We start from the raw sequence: 17,871 nt of genomic DNA on the forward strand, positions 1-17,871 counted from the left end.
CGACATTTGTGCTGTTTCAAAACATTGTTCTGCTATAATTATTTTTTTTTTAAGTACTGTATGAGCATTTGGCTTGAAGAGACAATTCTGTTCAGATTGTACTGCTTGCAGGGGTGTAAATCTAGTGGTCGCGTACGAGACGTGAGAAATGTGCATCTTTACATGACAGTAATATGTTTATACGCTGGTATTATTTTGATAACTCTTTCATGTATCATAGTGTAAATGCTTTCCAAGACAACACAGGATTTGAATCTAAAAAACTGTCCCGGGCCTCCCGAGTACCGCGGCGGTCTAAGGCACTGCATCACAGTGCTTGAGGCATGTGTCACCGCCGGCCGTGACCGGGAGACCCATAAGACAGCGCACAATTTGCGAGGGTTTGGCCGGCCAGGATGTCCTTGTCCCATCGTGCACTAGTGACTCCTGTGGGAGGCCGGTCGCCTGCAAGCTGACTTCGGTCGCCAGCTGGATGGTGTTTCCTCCGACACATTGGTGCGGCTGGCTTCCGGGTTAAGCGAGCAGTGTGTCAAGAAGCAGTGCGGCTTGGCAGGGTCGTGTTTCGGAGGAGGCATGGCTCTCGACCTTTGCCTCTCTCGAGTCCGTGGAGGAGTTGCAGCAATGGGACAAGACTGTAACTACCAATTTGGATATCACGAAATTGGGGAGAAAAGGGGGTACAAAAATAAATAAAACTGTCCCCAGATGTGTAGCCCACAAATCATGTTTTTATATTTTACCTTTATTTAACTAGGCAAGTCAGTTAAGAACACATTCTTATTTTCAATGACGGCCTAGGAACAGTGTGTTAACTGCCTTGTTCAGGGTCAGAACGACAGATTTGTACCTTGTCAGCTCGGGGATTCGATCTTGCAACCTTTCGGTTACTAGTCGAACGCTCTAACCACTTGGCTACGCTGCCGACCCATGTTAGATGTACATAAACTTGGATTCGATACGAGACAAATAACAAAACTGTAAGAATAGCAAAACAGCACAGAAAACGACAACAAAAAGGTATATGGCTGATATATATATATTCTTCCCTGTCCAGGCTTCTCTGGTGGTCTTTGTCAGGTTGACATCGATGAGTGTGCCAGCACGCCCTGCATGAACGGAGCCAAGTGTACCGACGGCCCTAACAAATACTCATGTGAATGCACTGAAGGTACAGTCGGCTGGCACATGGTCAGAACGGTTTGAGGCTCAATTCTTGTGTTTAAATTAATACACTTTATAAGGTGGTTACATGGACCAAGGCCAAGCCAAGGTTCATCGATAGGCTTCCTTTGGTTCGGCGGAATTTCCCCCCCTATAAGACCTCTTCATCCTAGAACATAAGCTATGTTCTGACTACCCTTATTCTGAAATGTGCACTCATACACTCCCTTTCATGGATTTAAAATACATGGATTGGTGTGAGGAATATGGTGGAAACTCCTTCCAGCTATGCTTGCACCAATCCAATGCTTTTGAAATGCACGAGGGGGAGTGAACGAGGGCACACTTCTGGAGAAAGGTTTAGAACTATCTTCTCCTCCTTTCCAGGTTACTCTGGACAGCACTGTGAGACTGACATCAACGAGTGTTACTCGGACCCCTGTCACTATGGCACGTGTAAGGACGGCCTGGCCACCTTCACCTGCTACTGTCACCCTGGTTACACGGGCCGCCTGTGCGAGACCAACATCAACGAGTGTCTGAGCCAGCCATGTCAGAACGGAGGCACCTGTCAGGACAGGGAGAACACTTACATCTGCACATGCCCCAAAGGCACTGCAGGTACAAAAACTCAGACTCTCTCTCTCTCTCACACTCACACACACACGCACGCACGCGCATGCAGGAAGACACACAGAGATACGCATCCACACAGGCAGGCAGACACACACATGCACACACCATACTACAATCCTACACATTTTCCAACACAGGCAGCCACATCCAGGCATATGTGCGAAGCTCTGCCAGTGTTAGTAACATTGTACCCCCCTACTTTGGTTGTTTGACAGGCTTTAACTGTGAGGTGAATCTGGATGACTGTAAGAGCAAGCCCTGTGACTACGGGAGGTGCATTGACAAGATCAACAGCTACGAGTGTGCATGTGAGCCGGGTTACGCAGGTGAGCACTGGGTCGACGGGAGAATCTGGGGCAGGTGGAAGAAAGGGGGAAGGGAGGGGGCCAGTGAGCTGACTGAAAAAGAAGAGTGGTGTCACATTCCCTGTGTGGGACAAGGCGGGAGAACAGAGGCAGCCCCAAACCTGATACACACACATGCAACTACTCTCTCTCTCTCACACACACACAGACACACACACACACACACAGACACACACATCTGCTGCATGTGCACCTGGTCTGTATGAAGTATGTTTTTACACCTAAGCAGCTGACCCTTTTATACGTTTCCCGGTGTCAGTGAAGAAAAGGTGGATTATTTAGCCCAAACCATTTGTGGAATAACAATTCCAGTCCACTTCTTCCCATGAGGCTCCTGTTTCAAAACCCTGTAGGACCTGTTTTCTCTACTTGTGTGTGTGTGCACGTACGTGTCACATTTGTGTGTGTGTGTCTGTGAATATTTAATAAACTCTTAGGTTGGGAGGGTCGCGGCAAGCTGCTGCTGCCCCCTTGCTCCTCTGTCTTTTTGTCCTCTTTCCTCTGTTGTGTGAGTGTCGAGGGGCAGGGCTCACAGACAGAGGGCCATTGTAGTTGTAGAGCAGGCAGTTGGGCCCTCCCCTTTCTGATTGATGGGGGGGGGGGGGTGTAATTGTTGCTCACCGGCGTGTGAAATGGGGCCTGGCCATTCTGTTTCTCCTTACCAGCCCTGGGTTAAGGTGGCCCTCCCTCCCTCCTCCACAGTTCCCCCTATGAGGCGAGGAGGAGGGGGTGGCGAGAGGCTTTGTGTGTCCCATTGTCACTGGTATAAAATATCTGAGCTTACACCCCCTCAGATCCAGCTGAAACATTCCTTCTCCCTCCTCACCAGAGCACATCTTATTATTCAATGGGTAGGGAGAGGGAAAGGCCTCACTGCTAATCTCCAGCGGCTAGCCAGGCAGCCTCACCCTGCCTCTATATACCCTTTAGTAATGTGGCCCTGTGTGTTGTGCAGACTCCCCCCATCACCTCAGCAACGAACAAAGGATTAGAGAGGGAGAAGGAAACAGTATGTCCAGCTGTGGTTTCTTTAAACAATGGCCATAAATGAATCAAAACTCACCCCCTGCTGTGTTGGATTTTTAGGCGCCATGTGCAACATCAATACCGACGAGTGTGCCATCAACCCCTGTCACAACGGTGGCACCTGCATCGATAGCATCAACAGCTTCACATGCCTGTGCCCAGAGGGCTACAGTGATGCCACCTGTCTGTTGCAGGTGGACGAGTGTGGCAGCAACCCCTGCATCCATGGCCGCTGCCAGGATCTGGTCAATGGGTGAGCGCGCACACACACACACACACACACTCACTCACTCACTCACTCACTCACTCACTCACTCACTCACCTTTCTCTATCTGTATTCCAGCTACAGGTGTTTCTGTGACTCTGGCTGGGGTGGGCCTAACTGTGACATCAACAACAACGAGTGTGAGTCCAACCCGTGTATGAACGGTGGCACCTGCAAGGATATGACCAGTGGATATGTTTGTAGCTGCCGAGCCGGCTTCAGTGGTCAGTTCAATTCAACGTGTCTTCCCTTACTGTTTCTCACTGTCCCTATCATCTCCGTGTCTCTCTCCCTTTCCCCCTCCCTCTCTCGCTCTTCTCTACCTTCTTACACCTTGCAAGTTAACACTAGAAACTTACTACCTAAATGGATCAATTGAAAATGTGGGTTCACAGCTCCAATCCAGATGTGTTGGTCATTACTGAGACGTGCTTAAGGAAGAGTGTTTTGGACATTTATGTTAACCTTTCTGGATATAACCTTCTTCGGCAAGACAGATCTTCCAAAGGTGGTGGAGTGGCAATCTTTACCAAGGAACACCTTCAGTGCTCGGTTGTCTCTACCAAGTCTGTCCCCAAACAATTTGAAGCATTAAACTTTCAAATAGCTCCTTGTTGACTGTTCCTGGGTGTTATCGTCCTGGTAACTACCTCTCTCAAAGAGTGCAGTGTATAAAGTCAGAACATCTGATGTCTCAGCCACTGCCTGTCACCAAGGGAGTACCTCAAGGCTCGATCCTAGGCCCCACACTCTTCTCAATTTACATCAACAACATCGCTCAGGCAGTAGGAAGCTCTCTCATCCATTTATATGCGGATAAAACAGTCTTATACTCAGCTGGCCCCTCCCCGGATTTTGTGTTAAACGCTCAACAACAAAGCTTTCTTAGTGCCCAACAAGCTCTCTCTGCCCTTAACCTTGTTCTGAACACCTCCAAAACAAAGGTCATGTGGTCTGGTAAGAAGAATGCCCCTCTCCCCACAGGTGTTTGGGCTTGAGGTAGTCATCTCATACAAGTACTTGGGAGTATGGCTAGATGGTACACTGTCCTTCTTTCAGCACATATCAAAGCTGCAGGCTCAAGTTAAATCTAGACTTGGTTTCCTCTATCGTAAACACTCCTCTTTCACCCCAGCTGCCAAACTAACCTTGATTGAGATTACTATTTTACCCATGCTAGATTACGGAGACGTAATTTATAGATCGGCAGGTAAGGGTGCTCTCGAGCGGCTAGATTGTCTTTACCATTCGGCCATCAGATTTGCCACCAATGCTTCTTATAGGACACATCACTGCACTCTATACTCCTCTGTAAACTGGGCGTCTCTGTATACTTGTCGCAAGATCCACTGGTTGATGCTTATTTATAAAACCCTCTTAGGCCTCACTCTCCCCCTTATCTGAGATATCTACTGCAGCCCTCATCCTCCACATACAACACCCGTTCTGCCAGTCACATTCTGTTAAAGGTCCCCAAAGCACACACATCCCTGGGTCACTCCTCTTTTCAGTTCGCTGCAGCTAGCGACTGGAACGAGCTGCAAAAAACACTCAAACTGGACAGTTTTCTCAATCTCGTCATTCAAAGACTCAATCATGGACACTCTTACTGACAGTTGTGGCTGCTTTGTGTGATGTATTGTTGTGTCTACCTTCTTGCCCTTTGTGCTGTTGTTTGTGCCCGTATGTGACTAGAAAAGGGAAATATTGTATCATGTTTTGTGCTGCTGCCATGTTGTGTTGCTACCATGCTGTGTTATGTGTTGCTGCCATGCTATGTTGTTGTCTTAGGTCTCTCTTTATGTAGTGTCTCTTGTCGTGATGTGTGTTTTGTTCTATATTTTTATTTATTTTTTATATTCCAGCCCCCGTCCCCGCAGGCGGCCTTTTGCTTTTTGGTAGGCCGTCATTGTAAATAGGAATTTGTTCTAAACTGACTTGCCTAGTTAAATAAAAAATAAAAACCCTCTCAATGCCGCAACTCTGAGTTTGTGTGTGGTGGATATCATCCCTCGTACATCTGCGACTCTAACCCATGTGTGTTCTCTAATCCCCGGCCATGCCTTAGGACCTAACTGCCAAACTAACATCAACGAGTGTGCCTCCAACCCCTGCCTGAACCAGGGCACCTGCATTGACGACGTGGCCGGCTACAAGTGCAACTGCTTACTGCCCTATACCGGTATGATAACGCATTGATTTTCCCGGAGCCATTATAGGCCTAACGAGATGTGTACAGTAGCCTTATGGCTGGTTTTGGTTTGGCCCTCTACTCAGAAAGCCCTGTGGGGCTCCAGAATAGAAGACTTCTTGAACAATGGTATAAAAATACATTTCTAGAAGACTTTTAGTGTTATTTTAGGAAAAAATAGGTTGACTATTGCCCACTAACTGTGTGGAAACAGGCCTTATGATTTGTTCCTCTCTATCATTTGTGGAAAAATCCACCCTGTCTACCATGTTGTGATAACTGTGTGTGTGTTTGCACGCACATGCACGCTTGTGTGTGTGTGTGTGTGTGTGTGTGTGGGAATATCATGCTATAGACCGTGAGGACTAGGAACTGGAGCCCGTGGCCACTTCCTCTTCCTGTCTTTGGGTCTAAACAATAGCAGGAAACAGGAAGCAGCTTCCTGCCTGGCCTCTGGTTACTGTGGAGATGGATAGGGAAGTGGACGGAAAAGTGGGCTTTAAAAACTGATGGGGGAAAGTCCTCCGTATGTGACTAGAAAAGGGAAATATCATGCAATGCAGCCATTTTCATTTCGCTGTAAAACAACTTTGAAGAAGTCAACTCTACCAAGAGTTTAAAAGCATTGAATCGTGATGTAGTACTTCTCCAAAGTTGTCTAACTGCAAAAGGGAAGTGGAGAGTGAAATAAAAATGTAACATGAACGAAACATGTATGAATGGAACAAACATTCATGGCTCTTACTCAAACAGCGTACAGACATATTAATGATCTGTGATGGGTTCCCTGTAGCACTTGAGGGCATTTGTTTGAGGTGTGTGTTGTGTTCCTATCCCTACCAGGTGAGACGTGTGAGACACTGCTGGCCCCATGCAGCCCCCGGCCCTGTAAGAACGGTGGAGTGTGTCATGAGTCAGAGGACTACCAGAGCTTCTCCTGCCTCTGTCCGGAGGGATGGCAAGGTAAACTACTCATATCTTCCTCCATCCATCTGTTCTGCTTATTCCTCCATCTGTTCACCCATCCATCCAATAGAGGGGTCTTCTTCGAGAGACTGACTGCCCCCCTCTTCTCTCAGGTCAAACATGCGAGATAGACATCAACGAATGTGTGAAAAGTCCTTGCCGCAGCGGCGCCACATGCCACAACATGGTGGGCAGCTACCGATGCAGCTGCCGTCCGGGCTACACCGGCCAGAAGTGTGAGACGGACATCGACGACTGCAAGCCCAGTAAGGAACTAAACATCAACTCTTCCCTCTGTCTTGTAAAGTGAACTTGGCCCAACTGTATCCCTTACCTGATTACATATCTCTCTCGCGTTCTCTTTCTAGACCCCTGCAGTAATGGAGGTCTGTGCAGAGATGGAGTGGACAGCTTTGTGTGCACTTGTCTGCCAGGGTTCCGTGGTGGCAGGTGTGAGCAGGACATTAACGAGTGCGAGAGCAACCCGTGTAAGAACGGGGCCAACTGCACCGACTGTGTCAACTCCTACACCTGCACCTGTCCACCCGGTTTCAGTGGCATCAACTGCGAGAATAACACCCCCGACTGCACAGAGAGGTACAGAGAGCAGTTCACATACTGTGTTTTGATTAGTGGCAATTCAAGAGCACGGAGAAAGAGACCCTTTTTTGCAAGAAACCATACCTCTTCAGAGTATCTTAAATGAATCCCATGTCTTTTCCTACTAGTGCTGAATTTGCTGAACTACTTTGAGGGAAAACTGAATTTCTACGACTGATGTGGTTGTCTCGCCCAGCTATCTTTTTAGATGAGTGCACTAATTGTTAAGTGTCTCTGGATAAGAATGTCTACTAAATTACTCAAAATGTAAATGTAAAATGCTTTTGAATACATCCTAAGAGAAACAATCCCTTTCCACATTGCTTGATTCAAGCTCGGGGCGGCGGGTAGCCTAGTGGTTAGAGCGTTGGGCAAGTAACATGTCGTTCTGCAGTTAACCCACTGTTAATCCGCAGTTAACCCACTGTTAATCCGCAGTTAACCCACTGTTCCTAGGCCATCATTGTAAATAATAATTTGTTTGTAACTGACTTGCCTAGTTAAATAACGGTTAAATAAATAAAAATATGAAGTAAAATGCTGACCAGATTATTCTGGACGTTGCTAAATAACCAGCTAATAATTTTAAAAACAGATTGGAAGAAACATAAACATTTAAAATAAGCTAAAGTAAAAAATAAATTAAAAAAAGGTGAACTATCCTTTTAACATCCCTTTAACTCATTTGTTTACTATACTTATAGTCTCAAAACTCTTCCGTTGTTGTGTGTTTTTTCTCTAGCTCTTGCTTCAACGGTGGCACCTGTGTGGATGGCATCAATACCTTCACCTGCTTGTGTCTGCCAGGCTTCACAGGCAGCTACTGCCAGCACGACATCAACGAGTGTGACTCCAAGCCCTGCCTCAACGGTGGCACCTGTCTGGACAGCTACGGCACCTACAAGTGTACCTGCCCTCATGGCTACACTGGAGTCAACTGCCAGGTATGGGCAGAGCGGCAGCCATCTTGACTAAGGGCAGTGGGTTTATGTGTTCTGGCTAGGCTGCCATATCTCCTGAGTGCATTTGATTTTCAGAGCTTCATGGAATTCTATGTGTGTGTTTGTATATAATTATTTTCCCTCTATTTCTATTTATATAATTTTAAAAAACATCTTAGAAACAACTGAGACGTAATAGTGGTAGTGCGCTCAACAGCGAGTGTGTGTGTGTGTGTGTGTGTGTGTGTGTGTGTGTGTGTGTGTGTGTGTGTGTGTGTGTGTGTGTGTGTGTGTGTGTGTGTGTGTGTGTGTGTGTGTGTGTGTGTGTGTGTGTGTGTGTGTGTGTGTGTGTGTGTGTGTGTGTGTGTGTGTTACGCATGGGTTTATTTGTGTGTTAATGTGTTCCTGCTCTGCTTGCAGAACCTGGTGCGGTGGTGTGACTCATCTCCCTGTAAGAACGGAGGCTCGTGTTGGCAGCAGGGCTCCTCGTACACCTGTCAGTGTCAGACGGGATGGACCGGCCTCTACTGTGATGTCCCCAGTGTCTCCTGCGAGGTGGCCGCCAAACAGCAAGGTGAACACAAAGCACACAGAGTAAAAACAATTCAAAGTATACAGTGCCTTCAGAAAGTATTCACCCCCCCCTAACTTTTTTGTTGTTGTTGTGTTACAGACAGAATTTGAAATTGATTAAATTAAGATTGTTGGTCACTGGCCTAGACACAATACCCTTTAATGTCAAAGTGGAATTATGTTTTTGGACATTTTTACAAATGTATAAAAAATGAACATCTGAAATGTTTTGAGTCAATAAGTATTCAACCCCTTTGTTATGGCAAGCCTAAATAAGTTCAGAAGTAAAATATTTGCATCTCTGTACCCCACGCATACAATTATCTGTAAGGTCCCTCAGTAGAGCAGTGAATTTCAAACACAGATTCAACCACAAAGAGCAAGAAGGTTTTCCAATGCCTCGCAAGGAACAGTACCTATTGGTAGATGGGTTAAAAAATATATATAATAATAAAGCAGACACTAAATATCCCTTTGAGCATGGTGAAGATATGAATTACACTTTGGATGGTGTATCAATACACCCAGTCACGACAAATATACAGGCGTCATTCCTAACTCAGTTGCTAGAGTGGAAGGAAACCGCTCGGGCATTTTAACTTGAGACCAATGGTGACTTTAAAACAGTTTAATGGCTGCGATAGGAGAAAACTGAGGATGGATCAACAACATTGTAGTTACTCCACAATGCTAACCTAATTGACAGAGTGAAAAGAAGGAAGCCTGTACAGTATACAAATATTCCAAAACATGCATTCTGTTTTTGCAACACGGCACTAAGGTAATACTGCAAAAAATGTGCAACGCAATTAACTTTTTGTGCTGAATATAAAGTTTTATGCTTGGGGCAAATCCAATACAACACATTACTGAGTACCACTCTCCATATTTTCAAACATAGTGGTGGCTGCATAATGTTATGGGTATGCATGTAATTGTTAAAGACTACTGAGTTTTTCAGGATAAAAAAGAAATGGAATGGAGCTAATCACAGACAAAATCCTAGAAGAAAACCCGGTTCAGTCTGCTTTCCATCAGACACTGGGAAATTCATTCACCTTTCAGCAAGACATTAACCTAAACACAAGGCCAAATCTATACTGGAGTTGCTTACCAAGAAGACAGTGAATGTTCCTGAGTGTCAGAGTTAGTTTAGACTTAAATCTGCTTGAAAATCTACGGCAAGACTTAAATGGTTGTCTAGAAATGTTCAATTTGACAGAGCTTGAAGCATTTTGAAAATAATAATGGGCAAATATTGTACAATCCAGGTGTGCAAAGCTCTTATAGACTTATCCAGAAAGCCTCACAGCTGTAATTACTGCCAAAGATTATTCTAACGTATATTGACTCTGGTGTGAATACTTATGTAAATGAAATATTTCTGTATTTCATTTTCAAAACATTTTCAAAAAAATCCATTACATTTTTAGATGTATTGTGTGTAGATATGTGAGATGTATTTTTTAAAATATATATACTTTTTTATTCACACAACAAAATGTGGAATAAGTCAAGGAGTATGAATACTTTCTGAAGACATTATATGTAACTATTAGACTGTTAATTTAGGCGAGACAGAGCACAAATTGTTCTGCGCACACACTGTATGACCATCTCTAGGCCAAGCAGACAAAGATCCAGTTTTGCATGTAAAATTGACCAATACAGAATGGTTAGGGGATGGTAAGAGCATGTTTGTGTGTTTTGTATGCTATGTGAGTGTATATATGTTACTGTATAGCTAATATCTCCCCACCACCCACCCCCCCTCTTGTCTGAAGGTGTGGAGGTGGCTCTCCTGTGTCGTAACTCGGGCCAGTGTCTGGATGCTGGCAACACCCACTACTGCCGCTGCCAGGCGGGCTACATGGGCAGCTACTGCCAGGAACAGGTGGACGAGTGCGCCCCCAACCCTTGCCAGAACGGTGCCACCTGCACAGACTACCTGGGAGGGTACAGTTGTGAGGTATATATGCTCTAGCTAGCAAAGCTGAATCAACACAAACATCAATTATTATTAATTTGTTATCATTCATTTACGCAGTTAAATGCCCACTCCGTAATTCCAAGCACAACAAAAACGACAACTCCGCCACTTGGTGAGCTACAGTATAATCTCTCTTTCTTTCAAGGGTGGTAGGGTGTCGAAATTCAAGATGAAACCGTTGCTATTTCATCCTTCCACAAGATATACAGTTGAAGTCGGACGTTTACATACACTTAGGTTGGAGTCATTAAAACTTGTTTTTCAACCAAATTTCTTGTTAATTAACTATAGTTTTGGCAAGTCGGTTAGGACATCTACTTTATGCATGACACAAGTCATTTTTCCAACAATTGTTTATAGACAGATTATTTCACTTAGAATTCACTGTATCACAATTCCTTTGGGTCAGAAGTTTACATACACTGCGTTGACTGTGCCTTTAAACAGCTTGGGAAATTCCAGAAAAGTCTGTCATGGCTTTAGAAGCTTCTGATAGGCTAATTGACATCATTTTAGTTAATTGGAGGTGTACCTGTGGATGTATTTCAAGGCCTACCTTCAAACTCAGTGCCTCTTTGCTTGACATCATGGGAAAATCTATTCTAAAAATCTTTAAAAAATTGTAGACGTCCACAAGTCTGGTTCATTCTTGGGGGCAATTTCCAAACGCCTGAAGGTACCACGTTCATCTGTACAAACAATAGTACGCAAGTATAAACACCGTGGGACCACACAGCCGTCATACCGTTCAGGCAGGAGACGCGTTCTGTCTCCTTGAGATGAACGTACTTTGGTGCGAAAAGTGCAAATCAATCCCAGAACAACAGCAAAGGACCTTGTGAAGATGCTGGAGGAAACGGGTACAAAAGTATATATATCCACAGTAAAACGAGTCCTATATCGACATAACCTGAAAGGCCGCTCAGCAAGGAAGAAGCCACTGCTCCAAAACCGCCATAAAAAAGCTAGACTACGGTTTGCAACTGCACATGGGGACAAAGATTGTACTTTTTGGAGAAATGTCCTCTGGTCTGATGAAACAAAAATAGTAACAACTGTTTGGCCATCGTTATGTTTGGAGGAAAAAGGGGAGAGCTTGCAAGCCGAAGAACACCATCCCAACCGTGAAGAACGGGGGTGTCAGCATCATGTTGTGGGGGTGCTTTGCTGCAGGAGGGACTGGTGCACTTCACAAAATAGATGGCATCATGGGGGATGAAAATTATGTGGATATATTGAAACAACATCTCAAGACATCAGTCAGGAAGTTAAAGCTTGGTCGCAAATGGGTCTTCCAAATGGACATTGACCCCAAGCATACTTCCAAAGTTGTGGCAAAATGGCTTAAGGACAACAAAGTCAAGGTTTTGGAGTGGCCATCACAAAGCCCTGACCTCAATCCTATAGAAAATGTGTGGGCAGAACTGAAAAAGCGTGTGCGAGCAAGGAGGCCTACAAACCTGACTCAGTTACACCAGCTCTGTCAGGAGGAATGGGCCAAAATTCACCCAACTTATTATGGAAGGCTACCTGAAACGTTTGACCCAAGTTAAACAATTTAAAGGCAATGCTACCAAATACTAATTGAATGTATGTAAACTTCTGACCCACTGGGAATGTGATGACCAAAATAAAAGCTGAAATAAATAATTCTCTATAGTATTATTCTGACATTTGACATTCTTCAAATAAAGTGGTGATCCTAACTGACCTAAGACAGAGACTTTTTACTAGGATTAATGTTAGGAATTGTGAAAAACTGAGTTTAAATGTATTTGGTTAAGGTGTATGTAAACGTCCGACTTCAACTGTAGTCCCAACACAAATCTAGGGTTGCTAGAGACGCGACCCAGTCGTTCAGTCTTTTTGTTCTGTATCTATTCACGTGGCCCAGTCGTTCGTTCTAAATGTTCCATTGCCATACTGGCTGGCAACGTTATTATCCCTTACTTGCTAGCTAGCCAACTACGGCTAATTTACAGTCACGTCAGAAGTGCAGCCAGAATAACAGCAAAGTAGCTGCATTTGCGGTTGTTTAAGCTGTTTTTCTATTGACATTTATTTGGATACATCCATCACAATGAGCTAATGAGGCACTATTTCGCCTGGCCTAGAAAATGTGAACCCTTGTCAGGACACTGTTGTTCAGAGGAGCTAGCCAACAACAAGGCTACAGTAACACAATCACTTCAAACTGAAGCTGGAAAGACTGCAAATTACTTTTTTCAATATATATTTTTTGTATATATCCATAAAAATGATGCCAGCTGATTCCAGATTTTGACTGGCTGAGAAAAGCTGTCTTCCTGTCTGTCTCGTCCTGACTCCCGACATGTTCATTACTATGGGACAGCAGGAGATCGAATTTCAATATTGAAACAGTGTTGCAAATGTTGGAGAGATAGATAGCAAGGTTTATTCAAATATCTGCTGTTGTTAGCAAAATGTTGGTTTAAATGAAATGTGAGATAATGTCTAGATGCTTTTTATAGTGGAGGTCAAGTTTATAAGTTGCCTGGCTGGGCTGATGAGACAAGCATTTTAACGTCACAGATTTAGCAAGTGGTAATTTGTGGAATAGACACCGGCTGAAATGCGCTGGCATTTGAATCAATCAGCATTCAGGATTAGACCCACCCGTTGTATAAAATCAAGTGTATGGACCAGGTTTCCCTTTTGAGTAGGGTTGCACAATTCTGGAAATGTTCAATAAATTCCCAGATTATCCAGAAATCCAGGTTGGAAATCCAGAATCCTCCAACCAGGATTTTGGGAAAATCTGGGAATTTATTGAAAGTTTCCAGAATTGTGCAACCCTACTCAAGGGAAACCTGGTCCATACACTTGATATTAGAACAGTGTGAAAGTAGAGCAATGCTGGGTATCTTGAATCGTGTTTAAGATAGTACTTAATTTCTCTGGTATTTGAATGGTTTTGGTCCGGTTTGTCTCTGTCAGTGTCTTCCTGGGTACCACGGGGTGAACTGCTCCAAGGAGATCAACGAATGTCTGTCTCAGCCCTGTCAGCACGGGGGCACCTGCATCGACCTCATAAACACCTACAAATGCTCCTGTCCCAGAGGAACACAAGGTACACATTAGCACACCCACACACACACACCAGCCATCTCATAAAAATCTCTATGAAGCTCTCATCCGTCTACAGTCTACCACTGAAAAACAAGCACAGAACAGTTAGTAGCAGCATATTAGTCATGTAGAACCATGCAGTAGTAGACTAAGTGGAGCTCTATGCTAAATTACATAGAATTAGATGTAATACTGTTCTTCCGTATTTCCTGCTTATTCCCTCCTGATTCCCGGGAGTCCTCCAACCTGGATGTCAAGATAATCTGGAAATATATTGAAAGTTTCCAGAATTGCGCAACCCTACTCAAGGGAGACCTGGTCCATACACTTGATATTATACAACGGGTGGGTCTAATCCTGAATGCTAATCCTCAGCCCACCCTTTCCCCAGGCATTCACTGTGAGATCAACCTGGATGACTGTAACCCTTCTACGGACCCTCTGACCAATGAGCCCAAGTGTTTCAACAAGGGTCAGTGTGTGGACAGAGTGGGGGGCTACCACTGCATGTGCCCCGCTGGCTACGTAGGGGAGCGCTGCGAGGGTGACGTCAACGAGTGCCTGTCGGACCCCTGCGACCTGCGAGGCTCCTACAACTGTGTCCAGCTCACCAACAGCTACCGCTGCGAGTGTCGCACTGGATACACAGGTACTGACCGTACCCTACGCACCTCAAATAAATTGGATTGTTCTGTGTTTATGACCGATTGACACAGCAATGCAAAAAAAAAAAAAAAAAAAAAAAACATTGTCCACACATTTGCAATGTACATAAATAACACACATCGTTCTCCCTCTCTCTTCTCAACTCCAGGCCAGCGCTGTGACAAGGTGTTTGATGGCTGTAAGGGGAGACCATGTAGGAACGGAGGAATGTGTGCAGTGGCCAGTAACAACCCCGACGGATTCATCTGCAAATGCCCACCGGTGAGCACATTTACATGTTAGTCATTTAACAGACACTCTCATCCAGAGCGGTAATGAGTGCTTACATTTTTGTACTGGTCCCCGTGGAAATCAAACCTACAACCCTGGCGTTGCAAGCGCCTTGCTCTACCAACTGAGCCACACTCCACTGACCAAACCACAAACTGTGGACCTCACCCTGGCCATAATGGCAACATGTTCCCCATATAGAGAAAAGGGAATAGGGTGACATTTAGACAGCCCCTAGTTCCCTCTGTATTTCTAGCCACAATTAAGCATCATTATTCATGTGTTTTGATTAACTTTCAGTCTCTTTTTCTGTATATCTTTGTGGAAAGGGAGCGGTTTGCCGACGCAAAGTAAATGTACGTGCCGACAGACTGTTTGGAGGCACAACCTCATCTCGCCTATCTCTGTCTTATCCAGGGTTACACAGGCTCCTCCTGCGAATACGACTCACGCTTCTGTGGTAGCCTCAACTGCAGAAATGGTGGCACCTGTGTCTCCGGCCACCTGAGCCCTCGTTGCTTGTGCCCCGCGGCTTTTACCGGCCCCGAGTGCCAGACTCCCACGAACAGCCCCTGCAACGTCAACCACTGCTACAACGGGGGCACTTGCCAGAGAACCTCCGATGCACCCTTCTTCCACTGCAGCTGCCCGAACAACTTCAATGGCCTGCTCTGCCACATCCTTGATTACTCCTTTCCCGGTGGGTTCGGCCGGGACATCACACCACCACCCGAGGTAGAGGTGAGCTGCGAGATCCCGCAGTGCGACGAGTGGGCGGGCAACCACATCTGTGACTCGCTGTGCAACAACCACGCCTGCGGCTGGGACGGCGGCGACTGCTCACTCAACTTCGATGACCCATGGCAGAACTGCTCGGCGGCTCTGCAGTGCTGGCGGTACTTCAATGACGGGAAGTGCGACGAGCAGTGCAAAAGCCCTGGGTGTCTCTACGACGGCTTCGACTGCCAGGGACAGGAGGGACAGTGCAAGTGAGTCTCAGTCGGGCTCGAATTCCTATATCCTATGTTCCATCTCATCCTCTCACTATCTCACTATGCCCAGTCTCAAACCTGTTTCACTCTCAGATGATTATTAAAACATATTCAACCATGTAAGAAGGATGATATGTTGTGTTTGTAAGAATAATGAACATTGTCTACTTCCAACCTTCCAACTCCTTTCAAGTCTACCTATGCAAGTAATCTTTTCTAACCTACCGACTTTTCTATCTACATTGCGACCTCATCCAAGTCTTTAGTTTATTTAAGTGCTAATCCTAATATTGACCATGTTAATGCTCCCTCTCCCCAGCCCGCTGTATGACCAGTACTGTAAGGACCACTATGCGGACGGCCACTGCGACCAGGGCTGTAACAACGCAGAGTGCGAGTGGGACGGCCTGGACTGCGCCAACAACATGCCCGAGAAGCTAGCTGACGGCCACCTGGTCCTTGTGGTCCACATCCCCCCCGAGCAGCTAAAAAATGGTTTATCCACGTTCCTCCGTGAGCTCAGCAGCGTTTTGCACACCAACGTGGTGTTCCGGCGCGACGCAAACGGAGAGCCCATGGTGTTCCCCTACTATGGCAGCGAGCAGGAGCTGGCCAAGCACAACGTGAAGCGTTCCACCGACAGCTGGCCTGACTGGGCGGTCGTGCCGGCCAACATGCTGGGCCAGGTGAAGGAGAGCGTGGGATCCATGGTGAACCTGCCCCGCCAGCGCCGAGAATTGGACCTCATGCAGGTCAAAGGGTAGGTACACACACTTGTTCATTTTGTTATACATTGCTCAGTCACACGCATTCAATGATGCACACACGAATGCACCCATAGTCGCTCGCTCACTCACACAAAACACTCACTCAGACATTACTTACTTGAATTTTCCTTAGATTTAAAATTTGAGAGGAGTGTCAGAAGTTGACCTGATTGGTCAAGTGAATCCTTTCCTTCCCTATTATTGGTTGAATTAACTCTCTCCTTCTTTGATAGGTCGGTGGTATACCTGGAGATTGATAACCGCCAGTGCTACCAGCAGTCCACGGAATGCTTCCAGAGCGCCACCGACGTCGCCGCGTTCCTGGGAGCACTGGCCTCCAGCGGGAATCTCAATGTTCCTTACATCGAGGCAGTCACCAGTAAGTACCAACATACAGTATCTCTCCAGCTGAAATATTCTCCATTAAAAAATGTCTCTCCTTCATAAAATATGACTATGAAATTATGAAAATAGGCTAAGAACTACTTTAATGCTTGTGATTTAGATGATGATGGTGACTTTATATGCATCCATTAGGAAAAATGTGTGTCATACAGCATGCCAATATACAGATATTCACATAGACAGACGTAGAGCACATACAGTCGAAGTCGGAAGTTTACATACACTTTAGCCAAATACATTTAAACTCAGTTTTTCACAATTCCTGACATTTAATCCTAGTAAATATTCCCTGTCTTAGATCAGTTAGGATCACCACTTTATTTTAAGAATGTGAATTGTCAGAATAATAGTAGAGAGAGTGATTTATTTCAGCTTTTCTTTCTTTCATCACATTCCCAATGGGTCAGAAGTTTACATCCACTCAAATAGTATTTGGTAGCATTGCCTTTAAATTGCTTAACTTGGGTCAAACGTTTCGGGTAGCCTTTCGCAAGCTTCCCACAATAAGTTGGGTGAATTTTGGCCCATTCCTCTTGACAGAGCTGGTGTAACTGAGTCAGGTTTGTAGGCCTCCTTGCTCGCACACGCTTTTTCAGTTCTGCCCACAAATTTTCTATAGGATTGAGGTCAGGGCTTTGTGGTGGCCACTCCAATACCTTGACTTTGTTGTCCTTAAGCCGTTTTGCCACAACTTTGGAAGTATGCTTGGGGTCAGTGTCCATTTGGAAGACCCATTTGCGACCAAGCTTAAACTTCCTGACTGATGTCTTGAGATGTTGCTTCAATATATCCACATAATTTTCATCCCTCATGATGCCATCTATTTTGTGAAGTGCACCAGTCCCTCCTGCAGCAAAGCACCCCCACAACATGATGCTGCCACCCCCGTGCTTCACGTTTGGGATGGTTTTCTTCGGTTTGCAAGCGTCCACCTTTTTCCTCCAAACATAATGATGGTCATTTGTT

The 17,871-nt window shown here is 45.4% G+C and overlaps 1 protein-coding gene across 1 annotated transcript in view; it reads left to right on the forward strand.

Moving 5' to 3' along the window:
* Positions 1 to 17,871, forward strand: part of LOC120026015 (neurogenic locus notch homolog protein 1-like) — a 66,743-nt gene that overhangs the window by 34,844 nt on the left and 14,028 nt on the right. The window contains exons 10-27 of the mRNA XM_038970793.1: positions 1,055 to 1,168; positions 1,549 to 1,782; positions 2,013 to 2,123; positions 3,249 to 3,441; positions 3,533 to 3,678; positions 5,523 to 5,636; positions 6,489 to 6,608; positions 6,725 to 6,877; positions 6,980 to 7,208; positions 7,954 to 8,155; positions 8,573 to 8,726; positions 10,510 to 10,694; positions 13,674 to 13,806; positions 14,197 to 14,454; positions 14,620 to 14,732; positions 15,159 to 15,730; positions 16,053 to 16,493; positions 16,734 to 16,879. Of these exons, the coding sequence (XP_038826721.1) occupies positions 1,055 to 1,168; positions 1,549 to 1,782; positions 2,013 to 2,123; positions 3,249 to 3,441; positions 3,533 to 3,678; positions 5,523 to 5,636; positions 6,489 to 6,608; positions 6,725 to 6,877; positions 6,980 to 7,208; positions 7,954 to 8,155; positions 8,573 to 8,726; positions 10,510 to 10,694; positions 13,674 to 13,806; positions 14,197 to 14,454; positions 14,620 to 14,732; positions 15,159 to 15,730; positions 16,053 to 16,493; positions 16,734 to 16,879 (3,618 nt within the window). The remainder of the gene's footprint in view (positions 1 to 1,054; positions 1,169 to 1,548; positions 1,783 to 2,012; positions 2,124 to 3,248; positions 3,442 to 3,532; positions 3,679 to 5,522; positions 5,637 to 6,488; positions 6,609 to 6,724; positions 6,878 to 6,979; positions 7,209 to 7,953; positions 8,156 to 8,572; positions 8,727 to 10,509; positions 10,695 to 13,673; positions 13,807 to 14,196; positions 14,455 to 14,619; positions 14,733 to 15,158; positions 15,731 to 16,052; positions 16,494 to 16,733; positions 16,880 to 17,871) is intronic.

This window comes from Salvelinus namaycush, chromosome 31, assembly GCF_016432855.1.
Source record: "Salvelinus namaycush isolate Seneca chromosome 31, SaNama_1.0, whole genome shotgun sequence".
In the NCBI taxonomy this organism is placed as follows: Eukaryota; Metazoa; Chordata; class Actinopteri; order Salmoniformes; family Salmonidae; genus Salvelinus; species Salvelinus namaycush.